The sequence below is a fragment of the Herpailurus yagouaroundi genome, unplaced genomic scaffold (genome assembly GCF_014898765.1).
Source record: "Herpailurus yagouaroundi ecotype Mexico unplaced genomic scaffold, PumYag 187, whole genome shotgun sequence".
NCBI classification, from domain to species: domain Eukaryota; kingdom Metazoa; phylum Chordata; class Mammalia; order Carnivora; family Felidae; genus Herpailurus; species Herpailurus yagouaroundi.
In genome coordinates, this window is record NW_024412418.1 from 6,936,007 (window position 1) to 6,960,739 (window position 24,733).

At 50.7% G+C, this 24,733-nt stretch overlaps 1 protein-coding gene across 1 annotated transcript in view; it reads left to right on the plus strand.

The window, feature by feature from the left end:
• Window positions 1-4: 4 nt before the first annotated feature.
• Window positions 5-24,733, plus strand: part of LRP4 (LDL receptor related protein 4) — a gene marked incomplete at its 5' end in the record, with an annotated part of 49,719 nt that continues 24,990 nt past the window's right edge. Inside the window, 17 exons of the mRNA XM_040495925.1 lie at window positions 5-23; window positions 12,618-12,764; window positions 13,894-14,010; window positions 14,287-14,400; window positions 14,798-14,914; window positions 15,231-15,359; window positions 15,600-15,719; window positions 16,127-16,252; window positions 16,830-16,955; window positions 17,147-17,281; window positions 17,658-17,783; window positions 18,120-18,350; window positions 19,402-19,558; window positions 21,680-21,897; window positions 22,058-22,234; window positions 22,615-22,737; window positions 24,379-24,587. Coding sequence (XP_040351859.1) covers window positions 5-23; window positions 12,618-12,764; window positions 13,894-14,010; window positions 14,287-14,400; window positions 14,798-14,914; window positions 15,231-15,359; window positions 15,600-15,719; window positions 16,127-16,252; window positions 16,830-16,955; window positions 17,147-17,281; window positions 17,658-17,783; window positions 18,120-18,350; window positions 19,402-19,558; window positions 21,680-21,897; window positions 22,058-22,234; window positions 22,615-22,737; window positions 24,379-24,587 — 2,391 coding nt within the window. The remainder of the gene's footprint in view (window positions 24-12,617; window positions 12,765-13,893; window positions 14,011-14,286; window positions 14,401-14,797; window positions 14,915-15,230; window positions 15,360-15,599; window positions 15,720-16,126; window positions 16,253-16,829; window positions 16,956-17,146; window positions 17,282-17,657; window positions 17,784-18,119; window positions 18,351-19,401; window positions 19,559-21,679; window positions 21,898-22,057; window positions 22,235-22,614; window positions 22,738-24,378; window positions 24,588-24,733) is intronic.

Sequence of the window (24,733 nt, forward strand, 5' to 3'; positions counted from 1 at the left end):
TGGCGCCCTGCTCTGCGCACACGGTAAGCGGCGCCGCGGAGCCCGCGCCGCCCGGCCCGCCGGGAAAGTTTGTCCGTGGGTCCGGCCGCTGCAGGACTCACCTCCCGAAGGCGGGGCGGCGCGCGGGCTGGGGCCTCAGACCCCGCGCCCTCACTCCACGCAGTAACCCTGAGCGTGCTTCCCGGGGAGGGAAGCAGGAGCTCCCCCAGCCCTTCCAGCGGGAGAGGGTCGGCCGTGGAGGAACTCCCCGGCTCGGATCTGGGCCGGGCTCAGGGAAGATCCGAGGCGCCCGCCGTCTTCCCTCGCCGCTGTTTGAAGAGCTGGGGGCTGCTTCCCTTTCAGGTTAAGACACGGTCTCTGGGTCCTTGGTGCGAATGAATGTGTGCGAAGAAAGGGAGGCGGGGAAGGATGGTTGCTAAACCATAAATTGTAAAAATCCCTCCTTGCAGGGGCCGGGGGTCTCGGGCGGATTGCGGAGCGGGGCTCCAGTGGAATGCTTAGGCTCTGGGGAGTCCTCTGTTCGGAGAACAGTTCCTCGGACTCCAGACCTTGCTCCCACCGAGGGTCTTCGGGTACTGCTTGCTCGCAGCATCTCCCCTTAGTGGTGTTTTGGGTTCCCTCTCCTGGCTGCGACCAATCAGCTTCCTGCCCTGGATCCTTCCCGGTGGGGGAGAGGGGGAGGAAACCGGGCTGGAAAAGGGGCAGAGGAGGGACACGGGGAAGAAACTGCTGGAAGGCTCCCGCAGGTCCGTCCTGGCCGGGGTAGTGGGGCGGGGGGGCGGGTATCACCGAACATCACAAGGCAGCCCCCGGGTCCGCGCGGCGACCCTCGGGGGAGCTGGACGGATAGCAGCAGAAGTGCTGCTTCATCTGCTCCTTATTAATAACTTGTTTGGTGCCCGTGCGCAACTGTTGTGTGTGATTAGGGCTCCACTGGAATCTGTTTCTCCGCAGCCTCCGAAGCACCATGGGTGTACCCCTTGATTTAGCAGCTGCCTCTAGTTTGTGCCCAAAGATCAAAGAACTTTGATCTTTGAACCCCAACCCTATTCAACCGGGGGGGGGGCGGAATCCGAATCTTCTCAGTCTCGCAGCCCGGATGAGGGGGTGGGCTCGGATTGGAGGGGTCTCTAGACCCTGGCCTTGCTTGCACCGATTCTTTTCTTTAACGTACGGGAGCTCGTGTGGAAACAGTGCAGATTTCGGAACTTCCCTGGCATGGCGTGGAGATGCCTGGGCACTCGTTTTAAAGATTGGTTTACCTCCCAAATCCAAAACAGAGTTCTCGTGTCTGTTATTTAAACTACCCGTAGGTTTTAAACGACTTTTTCCATGCCCTCTCTAACGCCCACTGAGCTCTTTCTCTCCGCTCTCGGCTCTTCCTCTCCGCGTAGTAGCCTGGCGGAGCCACGTTCCTGCTCGCGCTGTGCTCTCCCCCTCCCGGGCTCTCTCCTAGAAGGTTATTTGTAGCCTCTTTGGCGTGTCGGGACAGCGGCCCTACTGGGGTAGGAATGTAGCTGCTCTTCCCACCACATGGGCCCCTTAAAGGGACAGCTATGCTTTTTGGGGGGTTTCCCCCTTCGGGCTGCGAGAGAAGGGGATGGAACTTTCCTCTCGGCCCCCTGGAGGAAGTTTTGAAAAAGATCAAGGGAAATGGCAATGCACTGGGAAAAAAGGAAAAAAAAAAAAAAAGTCTAAAACGGATACCAACAAAACCAGAGAGGAGATTGTCGCCTTCTGCCCTAGGGAAAGGGGAGCTGGAAGGTTCTGGGCTGAGACTGGCCAAGAGGATTTTATTGCTCCAGAGCTGTCAAAACTGCATATGCTACATCTGCACTGACAATGGGGGTGGAAAATTGAGTGTATTTAATGCTTAACAGAAAAAGGCCGAGAGGGTACTTCATAACTCTTTTGGGTTCTTTTTAAGGACAAAAATTTAACAGAAACTTTTGAGCGCGGGAGACTTTCTGTGCACATGCACAAGGACACTCAGTGATGTGAAGATCTAAACTTCCCCTAAGCTAACACTTAACCATCCTTGGAGGTGAAGGGGGGAGGTAGGAGAGAGAGGATAGATTCGTGGTTCATCAGTGAGACTGAGCAGTTGCTCAACCAGAAATATCACCAAGAGAGTCCCTAACACAATGTTTAGGGGCTCAGGGAGAAGACCGTGTTTTATAGTAGGTCAATGACCACAACTAGGAGTGGATTCAAGACACTAAGGTTTAAGGCACTTATTTGGATTCTGCGAGTCCTGTGGGCTTTTCCTAGAGCTTATGTCTTTGGCCTGAGCTAAACAGGTTGGGGTTGACACTCCAACTTTATAGATTTTAGAAGGAAATTTGATTGCTGGTGATAGCCCTGGGTATCTTTCTCCTGACGGTTGAGGTGAGGCCTCAGGCAGTCTACCACCATTGGAAGACTGGAAACCGTGTTTCCTATGGAGGTCTCTTCCACGTAAGCAAAAAACTGAAAATTCTGCCCAGGGGCTTAGGTAGATAGAAGACTCTTTCTGAGATTGAGTGCAAAGGAGGAGAGCTGAGACTGGTCTCCCTTCCATCTATCTGTTGTCCTGGTGCTTGGTTGACCTTGTCCCTCGTCTCATTGGACTTGTGAAAGATGCTTGGCTTGTCACTGATTTTGGATTTCCTCTTCTGTCCCCTGTTGAATATCGGATGACATCTTTGGGACTGGCACATAGTATTAAGAATGACAGGTGCAAGGGAACCAGTCTGGCTGTGTCTGATACAGAACACGTTGGGCATGTCCATCGTCTGGGCCAGCAAAGAACACAGAAGGTCACAGAGGACAGGGTATTTGATAGGTCTTTGCTGACTCTGCTGATTGCTAATCTTGATCCCTAAGAAGAAGAAAAGTGGGAAGGATTGGCTATGTTGTTTCTTCTTGGAAGAGACGAGCAATACGAGGGGCTTCTTGAATAGGGAATTTCGGGAACTATGTGAAGAAAAAGACTTGTCTTTTTGAATGATTGGGCACAACTCATAATTGTGACACAGTTCCATGCCCTTGGTGACTAGGTCTGTTAGCCTATTCCAGCCACAATCTCTAACTTCCTTGATGAATCCTAGCCACAAGTTTTGCCACAGTTGCCTAGGTGTGGGGCATCTGGGCCCCAGACTGTGTCTGGATTACCATCTCATCTTCAGCATCGGAAGCTCTTCTCCCCTTCTCAGTGTGGTGGGATTCAGTGTCCCAGGAAAGACTTCCTGCTGACTAGTTGGCTGGCAGAGCCCAGGTTTAGCCCTATAAATAGCTCTGATGAATGTCTGTAGTTGCCACTCTCCATCCAGCCTAGAGCTGACAGGGTCAGGTTCTTTCTCTGAAATACACTCAGGAGCATCTCCTAAACTGGGTTCTGCACTCATTCATTTGTTCATTCATTCAGCAAACACACATTTCCCAAGCACTATTCTTAATCACCACATATATAGTTCAGTGACGAAGAAGTACAAGCACCAGGCACACCTAGGTTTAAATCTGGGCTTCGACACTTCTTGGTGACCCTGTGCAAAACACTTAATCTCCCCGAACTTCAGGGTTCTTACCTGTAAATGGGGCGGGGGGGGGGGGGCAGAACTGGAGTAGTAATACATTTTCATGTGAGACTATTATAAAAATTAAATGAGATAATAGTATATTCAAACCACTCAGCACAGACTGCTCTGTTCTACAGGCTTGGATAAAACGTTAGCTGTTTGTTAGCAAGTCTGCATAAGTAGATTAGAGATGGTTCTTCCATCTAGACTATGGGAGACAGGTAAATCATTACACTAACTACAGTGCCGTGTGCTGAAATGGAATGAAGTTTAGCTCTTCATTTCAGCTGGTTTTTTGCTTTTCTCTTTTAAAGATCTTGCTCCTTCTTCCCACTACCCCCCCCCCCCCTTGAAAACCTAATGAAACCTAAGCATAGTTCCCTCCTGCCACACATCCAGAAAAGAGATCTGTTAAGCTATATCATGAGTCCAAGGAGCCCACTCCACCTTAGTTCTCCTGGGAGAGGTCCTAGGAGATGGGGTTTTCCTCTGGGAGCTTCCTTATTAAAAGCTCTGTGGTCAGGGATGTGGCCAGGCACCTCACTCTAAGGTTGCCATGACCTGGGGCGAGAGGTGCTGGCTGAGGTCTCTTGTAGCTGGAACAGTTTAGAATTCCAAGCTCTCCCTCCCACTGGCCTGGGAAAGGAGTCAGGCCCCAGAGCTCATAAGGTAGTAATTGCCCCAATTTGGGGGCTGGGCTGTTGCAGAGCCGCCTTCCTTCATGACTACCGTCTTCAATCAGGAATCCTGTCAGTGTGCAGGGATAATTGATGTGGGTCTCCAGCCCATGAGTCGCCCCCAGCCCCCAGCTCCTCCACCCCAAAGTTTGACCCCTGTTGTCTCTTTGTTTCTTCCTTTTAAGTTGGTGCCAGTGATGTCATGTTTTTGGGGGCTGCGGAAAGTTGACCGTAACCAAGAGCAGCCGTTACGAAGAGCTGATTCACTGGCCTTCCTGGCAGTCGTTTGACTCCATTTTCTGCTCTGTATTTTTGATTTAGCAAGAAAGAAACATCTTCGGTGCCCTTGGGCACCTCTTACACCCTTTCGAGCGGACTTCGTTCTTTCACTGCACTTAGGCATTCCCATCGCTGAGTGGATGGACTGTAGGCGTCCCTCACACTCATTCCCTTGCGCATTTGGGTCGGAGTGAGGCAGGGAAAGGCCCCGCCTGAGACCCAGCTGGGGAAAGCCTCACTGGGATTTGCTGCAAGCCCTGACTTGGCCTACAGGAGTTCCCCCCCTCACCTCTGTGCGGAGCCAAGGATCTGAGCTCCGAGCAAAGCCGGAAACAAAAGACTGGGAGCAAACCTCCCATCTGGCTGGGAGGCAGCGACACAAAGGTGCTGCTGCATAATTTATCACCAGAGGTTTTTCTGGGGCCGGGAAGCTCCCGGGCTCTAGACAGAGCCTTTTTGGAGGAGAGGGACCCTCCCTCCCCCTGTCTTGGTGTCGTGTTGTGTCCTGTCGGGCAGGTAAGGAGTAGGATACTGGGAGAGACACCTGATTAGCACATGAAATAAAGCTTGGAAATTGTGCCTCTCCAGGCTCAGCAGCTCCATTTCCTGCCAGGACTGCAGGGCGGGGGTGGAGAAAGCTTTCCAAATGTTCCCTTAGTTGGCCCCAGCCTTGGGAGCCCGACTGCCACCACCTTTTGGGTATGGATGAGGACAAGAGATAGTTTCTGTGTTGGGTCGACTAGAGTCTTCTGGAAACCAGATACAGATGCCAGGTTATAATATCCATAAGCCTAGCAAATAAGAAAGGGGAGGTCCCTTTTCCTCTTTCCACTCCCCCTAACCTCCCACACACCAGGCCTTTTAAACAAGACATTTCAACCATAGGCTCAGAGAGGCAGTCAAATGTATCTGCCAGTCAAATGTAACCTCAGAGAGGTTCCAAAATGTATCTCCCCCAAATAAGAATTTGTGTTCTTCAGGGAATAATTGCTGGTAACCACAGTTTTACATGTAAAATCCAGTTTTACATCACAAACTGGGACATGTGGTCTAAATACTACAAAGGTACTTTGGGGGGTAGTTTAACATCTTAAAAGCTTTTGCTATATCCCTGGCACTGTGGTGTTGACCTCGTCTTATCACATTTACCCCTCACAGTGTCCTTATGAGGTAGGTCCTGATAGGTTCCTGTCTTACAGAAAGGAAACTAAGGCTCAGAGCAGTTTATATCACACAGCTAGTGGGTAACTGACCCAGGATTTGAACCCAGAGCCTAAGCTGTTAAGCTTCTAACCCATACTGCCCCTTAGTATGGAATATTTTCTATCCAAGCTATTAAAAAAGATCTGGGTTGAGACTATCTATATTTCATCTCAGATTGACTTTTCTGTTTTCAGTCTTCATCTCCTCATGTAATCTTAATGCACAAAGAATTACTTTTCTGTGCTTTGATAGAGGGAGGCTTTAAAAAGCTCCCAGGAGGGGAGATGAGGTTTGTTGCCCCTGTGAAGCCATGTGTTCTTGTGTGGGCTTTGTGTTTTGAGAGGTAGAGGAAAGCAATATGTTGAGCAGCCCCCTCACAGAGCACAGCCACATTTTGGATTTGTGAGATCTGTTGACTGAGCTGCTGGGCAGGGTAAGTAGACTTTTGAGGACCTGGATGGAAACAGCCTGGTATCATAGCTACTTTACAGGGTTGAGAGAAAGGAGACATCTAGATGAAGATTACGGGATTACCAATGAAAACAACAACAGTAATAGCTGCTTACTGTGTACTTCATGTGTATTATTTCATTTAAATCTCCCAGGAACCAGCTACTATTGGTACTGTTACTACCCCCATGTTACAGTAGAGGAAGCCAATCCATTTCTGAATTGCTCTGTGATTTAGGTTCTGCGTGCTCTTTTCTATACTTGCCTCCTAGGAATCGGTTGATGATAAACGGGGCAAGGGTAGAGGATACTGTATGCCTCAAGCTCCTCCAGAGAAGCGCAATAATAATGCAGGACTCTTGCCACAGTACTCTTGTCCACCTCTTCCCGTGGCCATTCACACCTCTAGCTTAACCTTTGGGGCTGGCCCTGTAGCTTGGCCCACAGTAGGGCTTTAAGACATCTCAAGCCCTGAAACAGCAGGACTTAAATATGGGGTGGCTGCATGAGACAGTTCTGGGTGGGTCAAATTCTATCAGAGTAATAGCAAGAGCTATGGTTTACTGAGAGCTGAGTACGTGCCAGGCATTATGCTAAGTGCTTTTTATGAATTAACTAATTCTTATAACGTCCATGTGAGATGGGGGCTATTCTTATCCTGATTTTCCTGGTGAGAAAGGTATAAAGAGATTTGAATAATATGCCCCGCGTCAGACAGCCAGGAACTAGCTTAGTTTTTGTTCCCATGCTCTTAACGCTATGTTCTCTGCCTCATAACTTTGGAGGCTGACCATTAAGAACTTCTTTTCCATCGTTAGGAGTGGCAAGAGAGGGCTGAACTTAATGGGACCAGTAATCATGTGTCTGATGCCCACTAGGAGAAGACTTCACTTGGTAGATTTTCAAACTAGATGAGGTTGGCTGGCCTCTAGGGATTTAGGGGCAGAACTAAGTAGAATCCTAACATGTCAGTATCACTGCTTGACAATACAACCAGTGAAAGGAACTCTTGTTGGAGAAGGGAGTGAACTTGACCTGGATAGGACTAGGATGCCACCTTAAAAAGAAGATTCCTATTTTCTTCAGTAAAGATTAGTTAGAAAATAACTATTTTATTTTTGGTATTCTGGGCCTCTCTTTTCCTTTGACTCCAATCTCTCACAAGAATCTAGCTGAACATGTCATTCATTCATTCTACAAATTTGTATTGATCAACTACTACATACCAAGCATTGAACTATGCATGGTGAATACAAACACAAAACTCCATATTATACAGTTCCAACTGCTAGGAGACTGAAGAGCACCTGGTCCGTTAAGCAAACAATGATGCCACAGTGAGCTAAACGCTACCAAAAGAGGAGGCACAAAGGGCCTCTGGAGCACAGACCAGGGGCTTTCAATTCATCTGGGGCCGCATGGGTCCAGGTGGGGCAGCATCAGGATAGGGTTCACTTCCTGGCCTCCTTCTACCAACCATTTACCTTCTTTGGTGTTGGTTCTGATGTTTTCTGCATAAGCCCTGCCCTTGGAAACAGGGGCTGTTTTATAGGCACCCAGAGTTCTCCCGGTTCCAGGTATCTCGTGGATGAGGTGAGATTTCCAAGTGGCCCCTTGCTGTGACTCCTTTTAGTGATGCCATTTTTGTCTTGCTACATGGGCATCCCTTTCAGTTAGAGACACTGACCACTGCCCAAGGAGCTGAAATCAGTGGATTGGTCCCTTGATTGGCCTGGATGTGTAGTTCAGGGTCATTTCAAATAACTTATCTTCATTAAATAAGGTTTATGTCCTCACCATTGCCACCAGTGGACACGAGGAGAGAGGAGAGCTTTGGTGTGTTACAAGAAGAACCCTTCTCTGCTATGAATGATGGTTCTTCCCTTTCTGTTGTAATCTCTCCCCCACTGGTAACTGTCCTATCCCAGCACTCACAGGATACTCCTTCGGCCTTCTCATGTCTGGTTCAACTTGAAAAAGCTGCTCTGTAGCTGTCTATAGTCACTGTACACTTTGGGCCTCTAAGTGACAGGTGTGGTCCCCCTTCAGTTGAGTGTTCTATGGGATGGTGGAGAGCTGTGCCTCTCTAACCTTAGTATGCATCGGTGTCATCTGGGAAGCTTGTTGAAAGTCTGGATTCTGAGGTCACATTAAAAGAATACTGGTCTAAGGGTAAGAATGGGGCCGCCATCCTGGCTGTCCTACTTACCCCATGACCTTGGCCAAAGCAGATGACCTCACCTCTTAAGTGGGGCCTGCAGTAACTACTTAGGGTTATTGTAATGATTAAGGGTGAATGCAAGTGAGTATGCAAAAGCAGCTTGCAAACTCTACAGAATAACTGCAAAATACAATTCTTTGTGGTCAGAAGCTCTGTTCCTTTCTGGACCAGCACCACACTGAGGCACTGGTTCAAAGGGCTAGGGCTCCAGACTGTCCCTGTTTCACCACCCCACCTTAGGGCAAGAGACATTGGTCTTTAGCTGGAGCAGTAACCAGAAGGAAACATCACTGCTTTGAGATCCATAAACTCACTGTATACCTGCTAATCGAGATTGTGTGAAGGAGAGGGATCCAGACGCCCCAGTGTTATAAATTCCCCTTTTTGACCTCAGGGTTTTGGAAATTCTCATATAGCGATACCACTTATTGGGAGGCAGGGTAATGAAGTGATTAAGAGCAGAGGCCCTGGGATCAATCTGCCTGGGTGTGAATGCTGGCATCAACCCATAGTACCGGTGTGACCTAATGGCAGACTTCTCTGTGTCACCTCCCAGGGTCGTTGAGAGCATTCAATGATGTAGCATATGAAAAGCAGTTGGAAAAGTATTTGAAGAGCACCTCGTAAACACATACTCAGTAAATGATGCTTGTACTATTATGAAGCTTTTGTCATGTACAAGTCCTGTGCTAATAAGCAGTTTACATGGATTCCCATTTTATGGATGAGGAAACTAAGGCTCAGAGACCTTAAGCAACTTACTCAAAGTTGTAGAGTTGGCAGTAGAAAACAGGATTTGAACTCTAGTCTCTCTGACTCCAGAATCTGTGCTCTTTACTACAATGATACACTGTACCTGGTATACCAAATGGATGCTTCCCTTCTTTCCTTCATAAGAAAACAATGAGTAGTTGGTAAGGTGACTGAGGCAAGGTGGGTGAGGTGTCATAATGGGATTTTGGTTAACCTCCCAGGAAGACCCTTTGAGCACATTCACATGTATCCCAAAAGCTGGACGACTCGCCTATCAAGGGGAGGGAACACTTGGGGAAAGATCTTTTCACTGTTGAGTAAAGGCTGAAGGCTGAGGGAGTGTGGCTGTAAACAGCTTTCAAGGCCAGAAGCATAGCTGAGTACTCTAACTTAACACTTTCCAGAGTGAAGCCTGCCTATGCCATCACCCCCCCCCCCATTTGTTTCCTTTCTTCATTCATCATTCTTTTTTTAGAAAAAGGTTAAAAGCTGTCCTGTCTGCTCACAGCCAGGACTTGACTGAAAGGGCGGAATTCCACCTCCGGGGATCCCGAGGGGCAGTGGTTCTCTAGAAGAGCTGGCTTTCTGGAGTGTGATGTGTCTGTTTACCGGATGAAAGCTCAAGCCAAGGGTTTGCCTGACCTTCACGTGCTGACGTTCAGATGTTGCTCTGACATGCAGGAAGTCCTGGCTCTTCAGCTGCCTGCAACTAACTTGATGCCCACCCGATGGAATGCTTTGTTCCTGAAGTCTGCCGGGAGAAAGCAGGACTTCTTTTATCACTCTGCCAAAAGCGGGGGTGGGGCCCTAAAAAAAGTCGACCTGGGACTGAAGGCTACTCTACCTTCAGTATTCTTTTTGACCTGCACACAACACCAGGATAGTGCTATTCTTTAAAAAAAAAAAAAATTTTTTTTTTTAATGTTTATTTATTCTTGAGAGACAGAGTGTGAGCAGGGGGAGGGCAGAGAGAGAGACACAGAATCTGAAGCAGGCTCCAGGCTCTGAGCTGTTGGCACAGAACCCGACACAGGGCTCGAACCCACAAGCTGCGAGATCATGACCTGACGGAAGTCGGCTGCTTAACCGACTGAGCCACCCAGGTGGCCCTGGAAACTGCTATTCTTGATCTCCTAATCCCGGTGCTCAGGTTTTTAAAATCAAGGCCTTTGGAAAAAACTAGTCCCTGCATCTCCCACACCCTACACCCCCAGCCTGCATTTATTGAGCATCTTTGGTGTGCCAGGGCACGAGGGTAGCTTCGTCCACGTTTATTGTCTGGTCCAGTCCTTGTGGCCTTTCACAAATGAGGAAACGGAGGCTCGGGGAGCTAAGTGACCTGTACAGGGTCACGCAGCCGGTGGGTGGAACCCAGTCTGTCTGCTCCAGGTCCAGGGCTTTCTCCTCTCCCCCTCCCCCCAGGCCCCTTCATCCTCTCTGTTGTCCTCACCCCCTTGCCCTGAACTCCACGTGGGGCGGCTCTGCTCCCTGCTGTGTCCTTAACTTCCATTGACATTCGGGGCTGGAGAATGTCTTTGTTGCGGGAGCCTGCCCTGTGCGTTGTAGGCTGTCTAGCAGCATCCCTGGCTTCTACCCACTAGATGCCAGAAACACCACCAGTCATGACAACCAAAAATGTCTCCACACGTTGCCAAATACCACCACCACCACCCCCGCCCCCGGAGGAAAGACTGTCCCTGGTTGAGAACCACTGAGTCAGTCTTATCCTTCCTCTTCACCACCCCTCCCTGCACAGGGGATCTACTTGTTGGGAGGCCCACTGAATGGAGTCCTTTGGAATACCTAGTCTTTGCGGTTTCATCCAGCCAGAGTGCCTGAGAGTGGTGCCTATAGCTGTGATGAGCTGGTCACACTCCAAAAGTTGCTCAGGGTCTGAGTGAAAAAAGCCCCTTCCTTTATCGGTGCTTTCAGAATAGGCCCAAGAGGCTGGGGCTGGGACTGGGGTAGCCGGGTCGTCAGTGCTTCCCTGGAGAAGGATCATCTGTTCTGCACTTGCAGGGAGACCTGGACAGACAGGAACCCTGGGCTTGGAGTAAAGCCTCCCTGTGAAGAGATGCTGCACCCCTCAGACAGATTCCTTCGTTTTCCAGAAAATCTGGCATCTTTTCTAGGGAAGCCAATTCCCTTAGCTTGCGGTGGGGGACAGAGGGATCTCATTTGAGAATCTGGTGAAATCTGTGGTCCTACATTTTGCCTATAGTTTCAACAGCTCACTGGTCCCAAATGCCAGCCATCTACCCACCCAACCATCCATCCATCCATCCATCCATCCATCCATCCATCCATCCATCCATCCATCTGCAGGTTAGGAACCCATGCCTTATACTCACACTTACCCTTGGAGATTGAAGTGGAGAGGGAGGGCTCCAGGGCTCTCTCCTTGCTTTGGGGAGTGGGGGGGGGGGTGGATGACAGTACACCCTTTCATTCTGGGCCCTAAATCCTTCCCTGTTCCCGCACAGCCTGAGGGCAGGGCCCAGCTAAGGGGAGGAAGGGGAGAAGAAAGCAAGGGGGAGAGATGAGCAATGAGCAGTGGCCCCCTTCTTTCCCAGCTGCAGCAGCCCAGCGGGTTAGATGAATGTGGGGAGGGGGGAAGAGTGACCCTGGCAGAACCCTTTGTTCCAGCTGAGGCTGGAGCAGGGGCACTGAGCCATTCACACGCCATCCCAGGGCATCCTGCTGGGCACGCTGGGGAGGGGGCACAGCAGCCGGTCATGGGACTTGGCCAGGCAGATAGCTCGATGCTCAATAGGGAAGGCCAGCTGCGTGCTGCTGAGGATGGGGGAGGGGCTGCTTCTGCCATCCTTCCTCTAGGCTGTAGCCTGTCCCACAGATGGGAAGGCTCTGACTGCTCCCCTCCCCCTGGAGCCCCACTTCTTCTGGTCACCCTCCTTCAAGGTGAGTTCTGACCTGGAGACTCACAACAGCCTGTGTTGCTTCCTGTTCCCCTGTGTGGGTTCCCTATTCCAAAAGGGGCTCCGGCATTTTAATTCCACTATTTCTTGCCCTGCCTGGCTAACAGCCAAGGGCCTGGTCCTGGCCAGATGCAAAAGCGTCCATATCTCAACCTAGCTTTGGAGGGAAGGGTCTCAAGGTCTCACAACATCACCCTTTCTGTCCCCTGCTCCTTTTCCCCAAAGGCACCAACTCCCTGAGTGGCATCATTCATCTCTTGTCTCTTGGGGGTACTGGGCAAAAAGCCCTATCATAGAGACTCGTTATGAACTCGTTATGGACTCGTTATGGACTCGTTATGAACCTAGGGTCACAGGTTGTCTTCTTGACCATTAGTGTCTTGGAGGAGGGGGAAGGCATGATTGTATGGTCTGCATATCCCTGTGGTATCCCTTGGCTCTCTTGGTAACAGTGCCCCGAGATGGGGCTCCCCTACACTCTAGAATGGGCTGTGGTTAGGCAGGAGCTGAGCCCTCATTGGTTTCTCTCCCCTCTGCACAGGGCTAGCCAGCAGCCCCGAGTGTGCTTGTGGTCGGAGCCACTTCACATGTGCGGTGAGTGCCCTCGGCGAGTGTACCTGCATCCCCGCCCAGTGGCAGTGTGATGGAGACAACGACTGTGGGGACCACAGCGATGAGGATGGATGTAGTAAGCACCTCCCATCCCAGCCAGGGAGTGGTGGGAAGTAGTAGAAGAGGGGAGGGACCTGGGGATGAGTGTCTGATGAATGTTCTGTACACTTGCTGTATCAGATGCAGAGCATTGGACTCTTGTGAGGGTGACGGATATTGACAGATGGGTGGTTTCTTCACAATATATAGGGCTCCAGTCCTCTTGTATTTCCATGCATATATGTCCAATAAAACAAACTTTGTGACAAGTATGGAATAAAACACCCTTGAAACTATAGGCAGTCTCTTTAAATGGATCTCTGTATTTACATGGATATATGTTTGTGTATTTTTGTGCATTTTTAATGTGCATACTATACGTGGATGCAGATTATTTCTGTGTTTCTTATGTTAGTATTCTGTATAATCATATCTTTTTTTAATAATATAAGTTTTAGGAAATATTATATTCTCTTTAAACCTTCCTTTCCCCTAGTGTAGTAAGTAATATAGGCACAACAGGCTAGGGCCTCCTGCCTCAGATCTATAGAAATATCACTGCTGAGCCAGCTGTCTGGGTTTAGGGATGCAAGCTGTAGCACCTGTGTCTGAAGGTGGCTAATTAGTCTAATAAGATTGAAGCTACAAGCTGGACCTTAACCCTAACCAGTTCAGCTAATTGTGATGATACCTGGCTCACCTTTCATGTAGCACTGTCATGTGCATTATCTCAAAAGACCTCTGCGAGCCAAGTATAGTTACCCCCATCGTACAGTCAGACAACCTGTGGCTCAGAGAGGGTAACTGACTTGCTCGGCGTGGTAAGTGATGAGTTCTAGAACTGGAAATTGAGCCCAGCTGTGTTAATCATCATTTAACAAGAGGAAAAAAAAATACACTTCTTTTTTCTTGCTCATGTTTCTCTTAGTGGTTTTGAGTTCCTTGGGCTGCCCTGCCCTGTGAATCCCTCGCCGCTGTTCCCTGCTAATGCTCTGGCTTCTTAGCTGTGGTTTCTGCCTAGCTCCTCCATCAGGCATGGGAGTCTGTGAGGAAGGACTGTGGCTCACACGGGGAGATGTGGGATAAGGGGTGTTGGCAAAGGCTTTCCGGCCCAGTGGAGCCTGCCTCAGACAGATTCCCTGTTCCCTTCTCTTCCTGGGACTCAGTGCTGCCCACCTGTTCCCCTCTTGATTTTCACTGTGACAATGGCAAGTGCATCCGCCGCTCCTGGGTGTGTGATGGGGACAACGACTGTGAAGACGACTCAGATGAGCAGGACTGTCGTGAGTGCTGGTGATGGGCACCAGGCGGGCTCCGTCAGGCTCTGTTGGGAAGGGATTTTCAATCGGAAAATGATGCCCCACGCCCACATCACTTCCTGGGCCTTTGCTCTTTGCCCCTCCTTTCACCTTCCCTCTTGGTTAGATGAGCCTGAGAAACTGCCACCTGCTTCAGATCCCTCTGGGTGGTGTAGAAGTGACTGCTCTGGTCCGTGGGGCTTTCTGTTGGGCCCCTGGCCCCCGCTGTCTGCAGCAGCCTGACTGCTCTGTACCCCACAGCCCCCCGGGAGTGTGAGGAGGACGAGTTCCCCTGCCAGAACGGCTACTGCATCCGGAGCCTGTGGCACTGTGATGGTGACAATGACTGTGGGGACAACAGTGATGAGCAGTGTGGTGAGTGGAGCTCCGGGGAGGTGGGCAGGATGGCTGCTGGTGGTCTGGCCATGGCGGGGGCGGGAGGAGGGGGCGTTGAAGGGCAGCAGTGGCTTTAACACTGCCACACCTTGAACTGCCCAGACGTCTGGAGCAGCTGGAAGAAGGTGGGAGGGGCAGAACAGTCCAGACCCTCCCCCCCCACACACTGCGAACCACCACGAGGGGAACAGGAACCCAAGGCCCCATGTCTCCAGGGCTGCGGCTTTCCCCAGACGGTCTGCACCAAATCCGTGGTGTCTTCCAGGGATGGGGTCAGACCCACAGGGGCAGTGTGGGTGGGAGTCGGGGAGGATCTTAGGAGGGCGGCCTGTCCCGTCGGGCTCCCGCAGGATCGCTGTCCCATTGCGTCCCCCAGACATGCGCAAGTGCTCTGACAAGGAATTCCGCTGCAGTGACGGAAGCTGCATCGCTGAGCACTGGTACTGCGATGGTGACACCGACTGCAAAGATGGCTCTGACGAGGAGAGCTGTCGTGAGTGGCCCCAGAACTCGGGCCGGGGCAGGAGGCAGCATCCCGTGGGCAGAGGGGTGCACGTGCAGTGGGCCAGGAGGGCAGGCTCTTACGAAACTGTTCCTCCGAGGCTGAGCTAGGGTGGGAGCAGATTCCTCAGGTGCAGAGGGAGGGTCCCCGTGGCTCCAGCAGCATACGGAAGTCTCACAGGGCTGTCCCACGTGAAACCGGCTTCCCTTGCCTGAACGTCTTCTGCCTTCTTGGAGGAGTCCGGGCCTCTGAGCTCTCTCTGGGCCTGAGCGTGCGCCCCTCCCTGTCCCCCACGCCTGCCTTCCAGCCTCAGCAGTGCCAGCGCCTCCCTGCAACCTGGAGGAGTTCCAGTGTGCTTACGGCCGCTGCATCCTCGATATCTACCACTGTGATGGTGATGATGACTGCGGGGACTGGTCTGACGAGGCCGACTGCTGTGAGTGCTCCGGCCAGCAGGGCGGAGCTGGGAGGGAGGAGGAGGCCAGGCCCCAAGGAACTCCTGGGGTGGTAAGGCACAGGTGTCAGCTGGGGCCGGAGCTCAAGGGAGGAGTTTCTGGATTCCCTGGTCCCTGTCAGGCAGAGGGAGGAGCCGGGTGCGGGGGCCAGGCTTTCTGCTCTGCTATGGACACTGTGTTCATGGACAGGCTAGAGACAGAAGTCTGTCCTGTTTCCCCAGCCTCCCACCAGCCCTGCCGCTCTGGGGAGTTCATGTGTGACAGTGGCCTGTGCATCAACGCAGGCTGGCGCTGTGATGGCGACGCGGACTGTGACGACCAGTCTGATGAGCGCAACTGCAGTGAGTGGGGCCAGTGTCCAAGGTCTGGTCTGGAAGTAGGGAAAGGGCTTGTGGAGCCAAAATGGCCACCATTGATAAAGACAGATTGGACAGGATTGTCCTGTACAGTGGTGTGGGTTGGGCACAGCACAGAGGCGCTATGTCCAAAGCGATGCCAGTCACACGGGAGACTTACCTATTCTATAATTATATAGACTTATATATTCATCGTGGCAGTTTTCTAGCAGATGGTGGTGAGGCATCTTGAGGAAAGGTTGCCTTTTGCTGACTTGCACAGAGATGCCATTCAGAACAACCGTGACAAGAAGACTGGTGTGGATGCTGCCACAAAATGCATTTTGGGGTGGCCGGGTGGAGCTTCGGGCCAAAATGGGGTCAGCCTTTCATGAGGCCTTTGCTCTGCCCAGCCACCTCCATGTGTACCGCGGAACAGTTCCGCTGTCGGTCAGGTCGCTGCGTCCGCCTGTCCTGGCGCTGTGATGGGGAGGATGACTGTGCAGACAACAGTGATGAAGAGGACTGTGAGAACACAGGTGGAGCGCCCCAGGGGTACCCCCAGGCCCTTTAAGCCATGATGGGATTGGAGAACAGGGGTGGAAAGAGGATGTTGCTGCTGCCATCGGGCTACAGTGATGCTTTAGTCTGATCTTGCCTGTGGCCTGATTTTGCCCGCCCTTCTCATTACCGGTGTCAAATCCCGGTGTACCTTCTGCAGCCTTATGGCCTGGACCACAGTAGCAGCAGCCTCTCACGTTCTAGCTCATACATGGCCTGTTGCTCTGGCCCTAGAGAGCAGGGACCATTCTCCGTGGCTGACATCCCCCACCACCCTAGCCACACTGGGTGCTGGACACACAGGCACACTCTCAATCTGTCCCACGTCCTCAACATCCCACCGTGGTGTCCTGGGGGGAGAGAACGAATGTAGACATTCAGCCAGCCCTGTCTGAGCTGTTTCCTGCCTTGGACCCCGACCCTCCCACCTTGAGTCTCCTCTGTCTCCAGCTCACCCTGGAAAATGACAGGCTCCCATCCTTTTGTTGACCCAAGCCCTGCCCTGCTGTGACCTGCCTCTCACTCCCTCCCTGCCGGCCCTCCCTCCCTCTCCAGGAAGCCCCCAGTGTGCCTCAGACCAGTTCCTGTGCTGGAACGGGCGCTGCATCGGGCAGAGGAAGCTGTGCAATGGGGTCAACGACTGTGGTGACAACAGTGACGAAGGCCCACAGCAGAACTGCCGTGAGTGTCCCTGGTGGGCGGGCCTGGCCCCTGGTGTGTGGCTGAACCCCACCCATGTGGTTCAAAGAGAATCCTCCCTAGGGATTCTTGCAGCCTCGGGAGCTGTTCTTCGTGGTCCAGGTGGAATGCCAAGTTGGCTGTCTGGGGGAGGATTCTGGGCTCAACTCCCATCTCTGGCTTGGCTGGCACAGGGCCCCGGACGGGTGAGGAGAACTGCAATGTTAACAACGGTGGCTGCGCCCAGAAGTGCCAGATGGTGCGGGGGGCAGTGCAGTGTACCTGCCACACAGGCTACCGGCTTACCGAGGATGGGCACATGTGCCAGGGTGAGCTGGGGCCTGGTTTGGATCAGGGGCAGGATCCTGGGCAGGGGCAGCGGACGGGCAGTTATGTTTCCTCTGGGTCAAACATCTGACGGACGTAACCTCACTTCATCATCACCCTAGGAGGTGGGGACTGTCCCTTCTGTTTCACAGCTGGGGAAACTGAAGCTCAGAGAGGTTAAGTAACTTACTGATGGCCACAGAGCCGGTGATAGCAGAGTTGGGATTCTAGCCCGGGTCTCCATGCCCTTAAAGCCCTTAACCACTAGGCCTGGAAAGTAGATGGGTATGTGGGCCGGGAAGCAACTAGTCAGCCTGGGGGGTTGTCAGGGGGAGGATGGCAGAACGGAGATCTCCTGACCCTGCTCGGTCCTCCCAGATGTGAATGAATGTGCAGAGGAGGGGTATTGCAGCCAGGGCTGCACCAACAGCGAAGGGGCCTTCCAGTGCTGGTGTGAAGCAGGCTATGAGCTCCGGCCCGACCGGCGCAGCTGCAAGGCTCTGGGTAAGGGGTGTTGGCGTTCGGCTAGGTGGGCAGAGGGCCGAGCATAGAGACATCCCGGTGTTCCAGTACTTGGGCATTTGCTGAGAGGTAGAGAGATTTTTCATCTGAGTAAAACGGAGCTGTGAATTGCATTCTGAGCCCCAAGAAAAACTGCTGGGGAGGGGCGGGTAGGGGAGTATGCTCTGGAGGTTCCTACTCTTCTAGTACAGATGCCAACAGTTCTGGACATGGGCAAGGGGCCCCACTCATCAGCTGAGGAGCTGGGGATGCATGACGAGGGGTGTCAGGAGCAGCTCTAGAGCCCAGTGGTGGCCCCATTTCTATGCCACGTCCCAGGGCCGGAGCCTGTGCTGCTGTTCGCCAATCGCATCGACATCCGGCAGGTGCTGCCGCACCGCTCCGAGTACACATTGCTGCTCAACAACCTGGAGAATGCCATTGCCCTTGATTTCCACCACCGACGCGAGCTTGTCTTCTGGTCAGACGTCACCCTGGACCGGATCCTCCGTGCCAACCTCAACGGCAGCAATGTGGAGGAGGTTGTGTCTACAGGGCTCGAGAGCCCAGGTAGGGAATGAGGCCCTGTGGGGAAGGGCAGGTCCACACCATGTGCAAGGTAACCGGGGAAGGAACAGGATGATGGCTTGTAAACCTTGGGCAGCAGAACATCTCTTTCTTCCAGTGAACTCTTGGATGGAATTCTAGTATATAAAACATTTTTTAGGAGGCGCCTTGGTGGCTCGGTTGGTTAAGTGTCTGACTCTTGATTTCAGCTCAGGTCATGATCTCGCAGTTTGTGGGTTCGAGGCCTGCGTTGGGCTATGTGCTGACAGCTCGGAGCCTCGTTGGGATTCTCTTTCTCCCATTCTCTCTCTCTCTTTCTCAAAAGAAATAAATAAACTTGAAAAAAAAAAGAAAACATTGAAAACATTTGTTAGTATACATTAATTTTATGGGTTCAGGTTTATAACATTTGCTCATTATTGAGACGTTTTGATGAATGTAATAATTTGAAATCAGAGATTTATGGACAACAGTTACAATTTGCTCTCAGTCTTAGCATTTGTTTTAATTCAGAATTTTGTTTTGATTGCTTACTATTAAGAATATTCTGCTTGACCCACATAGATACCTCCAAATGTTTACAGATAAAAAAAGAAAGAAAGAAAGAAACAAGAACTCACTCAGTAATCTCAGGCCATTCTACAAGCCAGTGAAGTGGATTAGAATTCGGTACCATGCGCACTTGACTCAAATGCTTATGGCACGTCTCGAGTGCCTCTGCAAAACCTTAAGCCACAGTTTGCAAATTCTGGAGCCAGTGTGGTGGGTGTGGGTCAGGGAGCCAGGATTCAGGATGTGGAATATGGTTGGCTGAGAGGAGGAAATTCCTGACCTTGGACAGCTACCTGACTTCTCTGTACCTTGATTTCTTCATTTCCATGGGGATTTCAGTATCTAGCTCATAGAGTTGTTGTGATGATTATGTAAGTTAGTATATGTCACGTGGCTAGAACACCACCTAACCAAAACCCTGTGCAAGATTTTGCACTTGTTATTGTGGCACAGAGGAGCCCTGGCTGAATCCCTGACCCTTCCTACTGCCTCTTTCCGTCAGGGGGCCTGGCTGTGGATTGGGTCCATGACAAACTCTACTGGACCGACTCAGGAACATCAAGGATTGAGGTGGCAAACCTGGACGGAGCCCATCGGAAGGTGCTGCTGTGGCAAAACCTTGAGAAGCCCCGGGCTATTGCCTTGCACCCCATGGAGGGGTGAGTGAGTTGTGTCTCAAGCTCCCAAATCCCTCTTGCACCCCCTAGAGACAGTTCCCAGGCCACCTGGGCCAAACTTTGCTGGGGAGCCTCTTCACAGTGTGGTGTTAACAGCCTGGGCTCTGTACCCAGACACACCTGGATTTGAGTCCTGGTTCTGTAGTAATTGGCTGTGCGGTCTTGGGTCAGTCTATATCTGCCTCCATTTACTCACTTATAATTGGTGAGTAAAAAACATACCTGGTGGGGGCGGGGGAGGTGGCGGCGTGGTGGGGTTTGCCTGGGTGGCTCAGTCGGTTAAGCATCCGACATCAGCCCAGGTCATGATTTCACAGTTCATGAGTTTGAGTCCCGCATTGGGCTCTGTGCTGACAGCTGGGAGCCTGGAGCCTGCTTCAGATTCTGTGTCTCCCTCTCTCTCTGCCCCTTTCCGACTCATGCTTTGTGTGTGTGTCTCTCTCTCTCTCTCTCTCTCTCAAAAATAAATATTAAAAAAAAAGAAAGAAATGAATAAACATTTGGGGCACCTTGGTGGTTCAGTCAGCTAAGCGTCTGACTTCAGCTCAGGTCATGATCTCAGCACTAGTGAGTTTGAGCCCCGCATTGGGCTCCCTGCTGTCAGCGTGGAGCCTGCTTTGGTTCCTGTCTCCCTCTCTCTCTGCCCCTCTCAAGCTTGTGCTTTCTCTCTCTCAAAAATCAATAAAAACATCAAAAAATTTAAAAAAAAAAGAAATGAATAAACAGTGAAAAAATTAAAAAAAAAAACAAACAAACCATGCCCGGACACCTGGCTGGTTCAGTCGTTGAGCATGCGACCTTGATCTTGAGGTTGTAGGTTCGAGCCCCATGTTGGGTGTAGAGATTACTTTAAAAAGTAAATAAGTAAAATCTTTAAAAAAAAAACCACGTGTACCTTATAGCTGTACGAAGATTAAATGACTCATTTTTAAAGATTGAGGTATAATTGACGTATAACTTTATGTTAGTTTCTGATGTACAACATAATGATTTGTGTATATTGCAGAATAATCACCACAGTAAATCTAGTTAACATCTGTCAACATATAGTGGTTACAACAATTTTTTCTTGTGATGAGAACATTTAAGATCTACTCTCAGCAACTTTCTGGTAATACAATATTGTATTATTAACCATAGTCACCATCCTGTACATTACATCCCCATGACTTACTTATTATATAACTAGAAGTTTATACCTTTTGACCTCCTTCACCCATTTCACCCCCCAAATGAGATGCATTTTAATTTTTCTTAAATGTTTATTTATGAGAGAGAGAGACAGAGACAGAGCATGAGCAGGGGAGGGACAGAGAGACAGGGAGACACAGAATCCGAAGCAGGCTCCAGGCTCTGAGCTGTCAGCATAGAGCCTAACACGGGGCTTGAACTCACCAACTATGAGATCATGACCTGAGCCGAAGTTGGACGCCTAACCGATTTAGCCACCCAGGCGCCCCAAATAAGATGCATTTTAAATGGCATAATATACTTAGATAGTGGTAGGTTTTAGTATTTTTATTATTAGTTCATAGGATTGAGCTGAGTTATAAAAATTAATGGTAATTTTTATTATTAGAAAAAAGTCTCCTTAAATGGAAGTTCTTCTGGTTTATAAAAATTCAATGTAGTCAATTGAGGGCCATGTCCTCTAAGACAGCTGTTTTAAAAACCCTGTGTGAGTGTGAATTGTGTGTGTGTGTGTGTGTGTGTGTGTGTGTGTGTGTGTAAAATACAAAAGGCAGGGATAGAGATTGTGAAAAAGAAAAAAGTATCTGTCCTAACTAATAATATAATATATTGTTAATTCCACAAGGGTTGGGATTTTTGTCTCTTTTGTTCGTTGCTATACTCCTACTCCCTAAGATAGAGCCCTGCAGGTACTACAAAAAAAAAAAAAAAAAAAAGGTTAACTGAATAAATGCCCTGCTAGAGACATTTAAATTCAAACATTGAAAAAACACCCTGTGGACTAAACAGAACGTGTCACCTACCAGTTGGGGTCTCCTGGGTTAAATGGATAAAAGACCTCAGTCTGATTGTTATCCTTGTTACTACGTGCCTTCTGCTGCCTGTCTCTCAATGTCCTTTCCCTCTTCCTAGTACCATTTACTGGACAGACTGGGGCAACACCCCCCGCATCGAGGCCTCCAGCATGGATGGCTCTGGACGCCGCATCATTGCCGACACTCATCTCTTCTGGCCCAATGGCCTCACCATTGACTATGCCGGGCATCGTATGTACTGGGTGGATGCTAAGCACCATGTCATCGAGAGGGCCAATCTGGACGGGAGTCATCGCAAGGCTGTCATTAGCCAGGGTGAGGCCCTTTCTGCACTCTCCTCCATCTCTCATCCTCCTTCCCCAGTCCCAGCCCCTAGAAGCCTTGGCAGAGGGTGAGATTTGTGCAGTTGCCAGGCCTGGGCCCAGAGCCCATGGCAGGATATGTCTGGACTGAAGTCCTTCTGGACTTTCCCCAGGCCTCCCCCACCCCTTTGCCATCACCGTGTTTGAAGACAGCCTGTACTGGACAGACTGGCACACCAAGAGCATCAACAGTGCTAACAAGTTTACTGGGAAGAACCAGGAGATTATTCGCAACAAACTCCATTTCCCCATGGACATCCACACCTTGCACCCCCAGCGCCAGCCTGCAGGTAAAAAACTACCCACCTGGTAAACCTCTGGTGCCTCTGAGAACCTTCCCTGCACCTGTCACAGTTGCCATGGTTTCTGGCAGGGAAATTTGAGGTTGGCATTGATATGGGCTAATTTCTCCCTCTGCTGGACATTTAGGGTACAACATCGACACTCCTGAAAATCTGCTTCACTGTCATTTAATTCATGCAAACATTTATAGGATATCTCCTATGTCAGGTATTCACTGTGCTTGCAGCTGGGGCAGCTATAAAAAATAAGACATAGTTTCTCCCTCCAGAGAGCTCACACCCTAGCTAAACCCCTACTCACTAGCCTTAGGATGGACTCTGCAACCTTTGGTCTTTCCTGACCCTTTTGCTCTGGGCTCTTTGAACAGGGAAAAACCGCTGTGGGGACAACAATGGAGGCTGCACTCATCTGTGTCTGCCCAGTGGCCAGAACTATACTTGTGCCTGTCCCACTGGCTTCCGCAAGATCAGCAGCCACGCCTGTGCCCAGAGTAAGTGGGTCTGGGACACCTGCCTCAATGAATGTGCCTTGTGACGGTGGGCGGAAGGAACAAGAGATAGGAGTCCAAGGGATTTCCTGTCATGGGGAAGAGCCAGGCTCCTCAGGTAGCCCCTGGAGAGGAAGAACTTAAGAGGCTGATAGCTCTTATATCAAAGCCAAGGCCTGGGGGCTCAGTGGTACTACCCAGTCAAATATGAATGCCTGCAACCAGGCTCGTGTATCATTCCACCAGGTAGGATGCTTTATCTGTAGGTCACAAGAAGGTTCCAGGCCCTTCTAGAAAGCAGGGGTTTCTATTTTTTTTTAACCTTTAGCCTCACCCTGTTAAAGACTTAACTTCCAGCCCCTAAACCACAGAGCCGAGATTAGGACCTCTGGTGATACTCTGCATATGTAGATGCTGGATAAATATGTGTTTAATGAGTGAAACATAATGGGACACCCCAGTCGCTCCCTGAACTATTTTGGCTTCCACTGAACTGCTGCAGGGTCATTGCTTTGAGACGGTAGCCCTGTCTAGCTCAGAGTCACAGGTGACTTTTCCTAAGAATAGTCCAGAGAGGAGTGATCTGGGCATATGACATGACTAACAAGGGGCTGAGGGTAGTTCCTCGTATGTCAGCAGCTGCTCTTATTTACTGCTGTGCACCCACTGACCCTCTTATTCCTGATTAAAATCAAATTTCTCTTGGGGTCTGGGTCATTTCCAGAAAGTGAGATCAGGGAAACTATGCAGAGTAACAAGGACTATTTGTTCAACACTCGTTGACTGAGAACCTACTTTCCTTCAATTCTTCTAAGTGCCCAGCTTTTTCCATATTGTCTCAGAGAGGCGCATGAGGTTTCCCCAGGAGCTCCCCCTTAAGGGTTTCCCAGAGCTTAAAAGAAGACACTTGGTGAAGTTAGGCAGGAAGTGCCTTTCCAGGCAGAAATGCATAGTGGGAAATACTCAGACCAGAATGGAGCAAGGGACAGAACAGAGCCAGCCAGGAAGAAGCTGTGTAGGGGAGTGTCCAGAGCTCCTTCTCTGGAGTTAACCTGAGTTCAAGTCCCAGCCCTGGTGCTTTCTAGCGAGAGGAAGCTAGGCAAGTTACTTGACGTCTGTCACCCTCAAGGTGGCTCATCTGGAAAATGAGATTAACAATGACATAAATCACAAAGAGTTGCTATGAGAATAGAGGAGACAAGGCAGGAAGTCATTGTTGGCTAAAGTTGGTGAAGAGAAGAGCAAGAGAGAGGATCTAGGAGATGGAGTGGAGCAGCAGCGGCCCGAAGCAGAAACAGAAGTCCGTGAGGTCGGCTGGGGGCTGATGGTGATCTAGCCAGTGCACTGGAAGAAGCTGAGCAAAGAGGAGAGACAAGGAGATGGAAGCTGACAGATGCTTAAACAGGATGCGTTTCTGGGCCCTGGCGAGAGTCTGCTTCCTAGGCCATTGATCCTAAAGTCTGAGTCTGTCAGCATGGGCTGCCAAGGGCTCAAAGGGGACCTGAGGTGTGAAGAGTAGGGGACAAAGGGCACCAGCTCCCAGGAAGTGTGATTGAACCAGATGTCACACAGGTGAGCGTCTGTGTCTGTCACTGTTACTGGATTTAGAACATTAAAAGAAGACCCCTTTCGGCCTTTGATCAGGTCTTGACAAGTTCCTGCTTTTTGCCCGAAGGATGGACATCCGTCGGATCAGCTTCGACACAGAGGACCTGTCCGACGATGTCATCCCACTGGCTGACGTGCGCAGTGCTGTGGCCCTTGACTGGGACTCCCGGGATGACCACGTGTACTGGACAGATGTCAGCACTGACACCATCAGCAGGGCCAAGTGGGATGGAACAGGACAGGAGGTAGGGCCCATCGAGGGCACAGGCCCTTGGGGAGGGCAGAGATTGAAGGGTGGAATCCACCCTGTCCTGGGTAAAGGCTTCCCATACCTTTGCCAACCTTGAGAATTGGTACAGTTGGGTCCCAGAGCTGAGGTACAAGTCCTCAG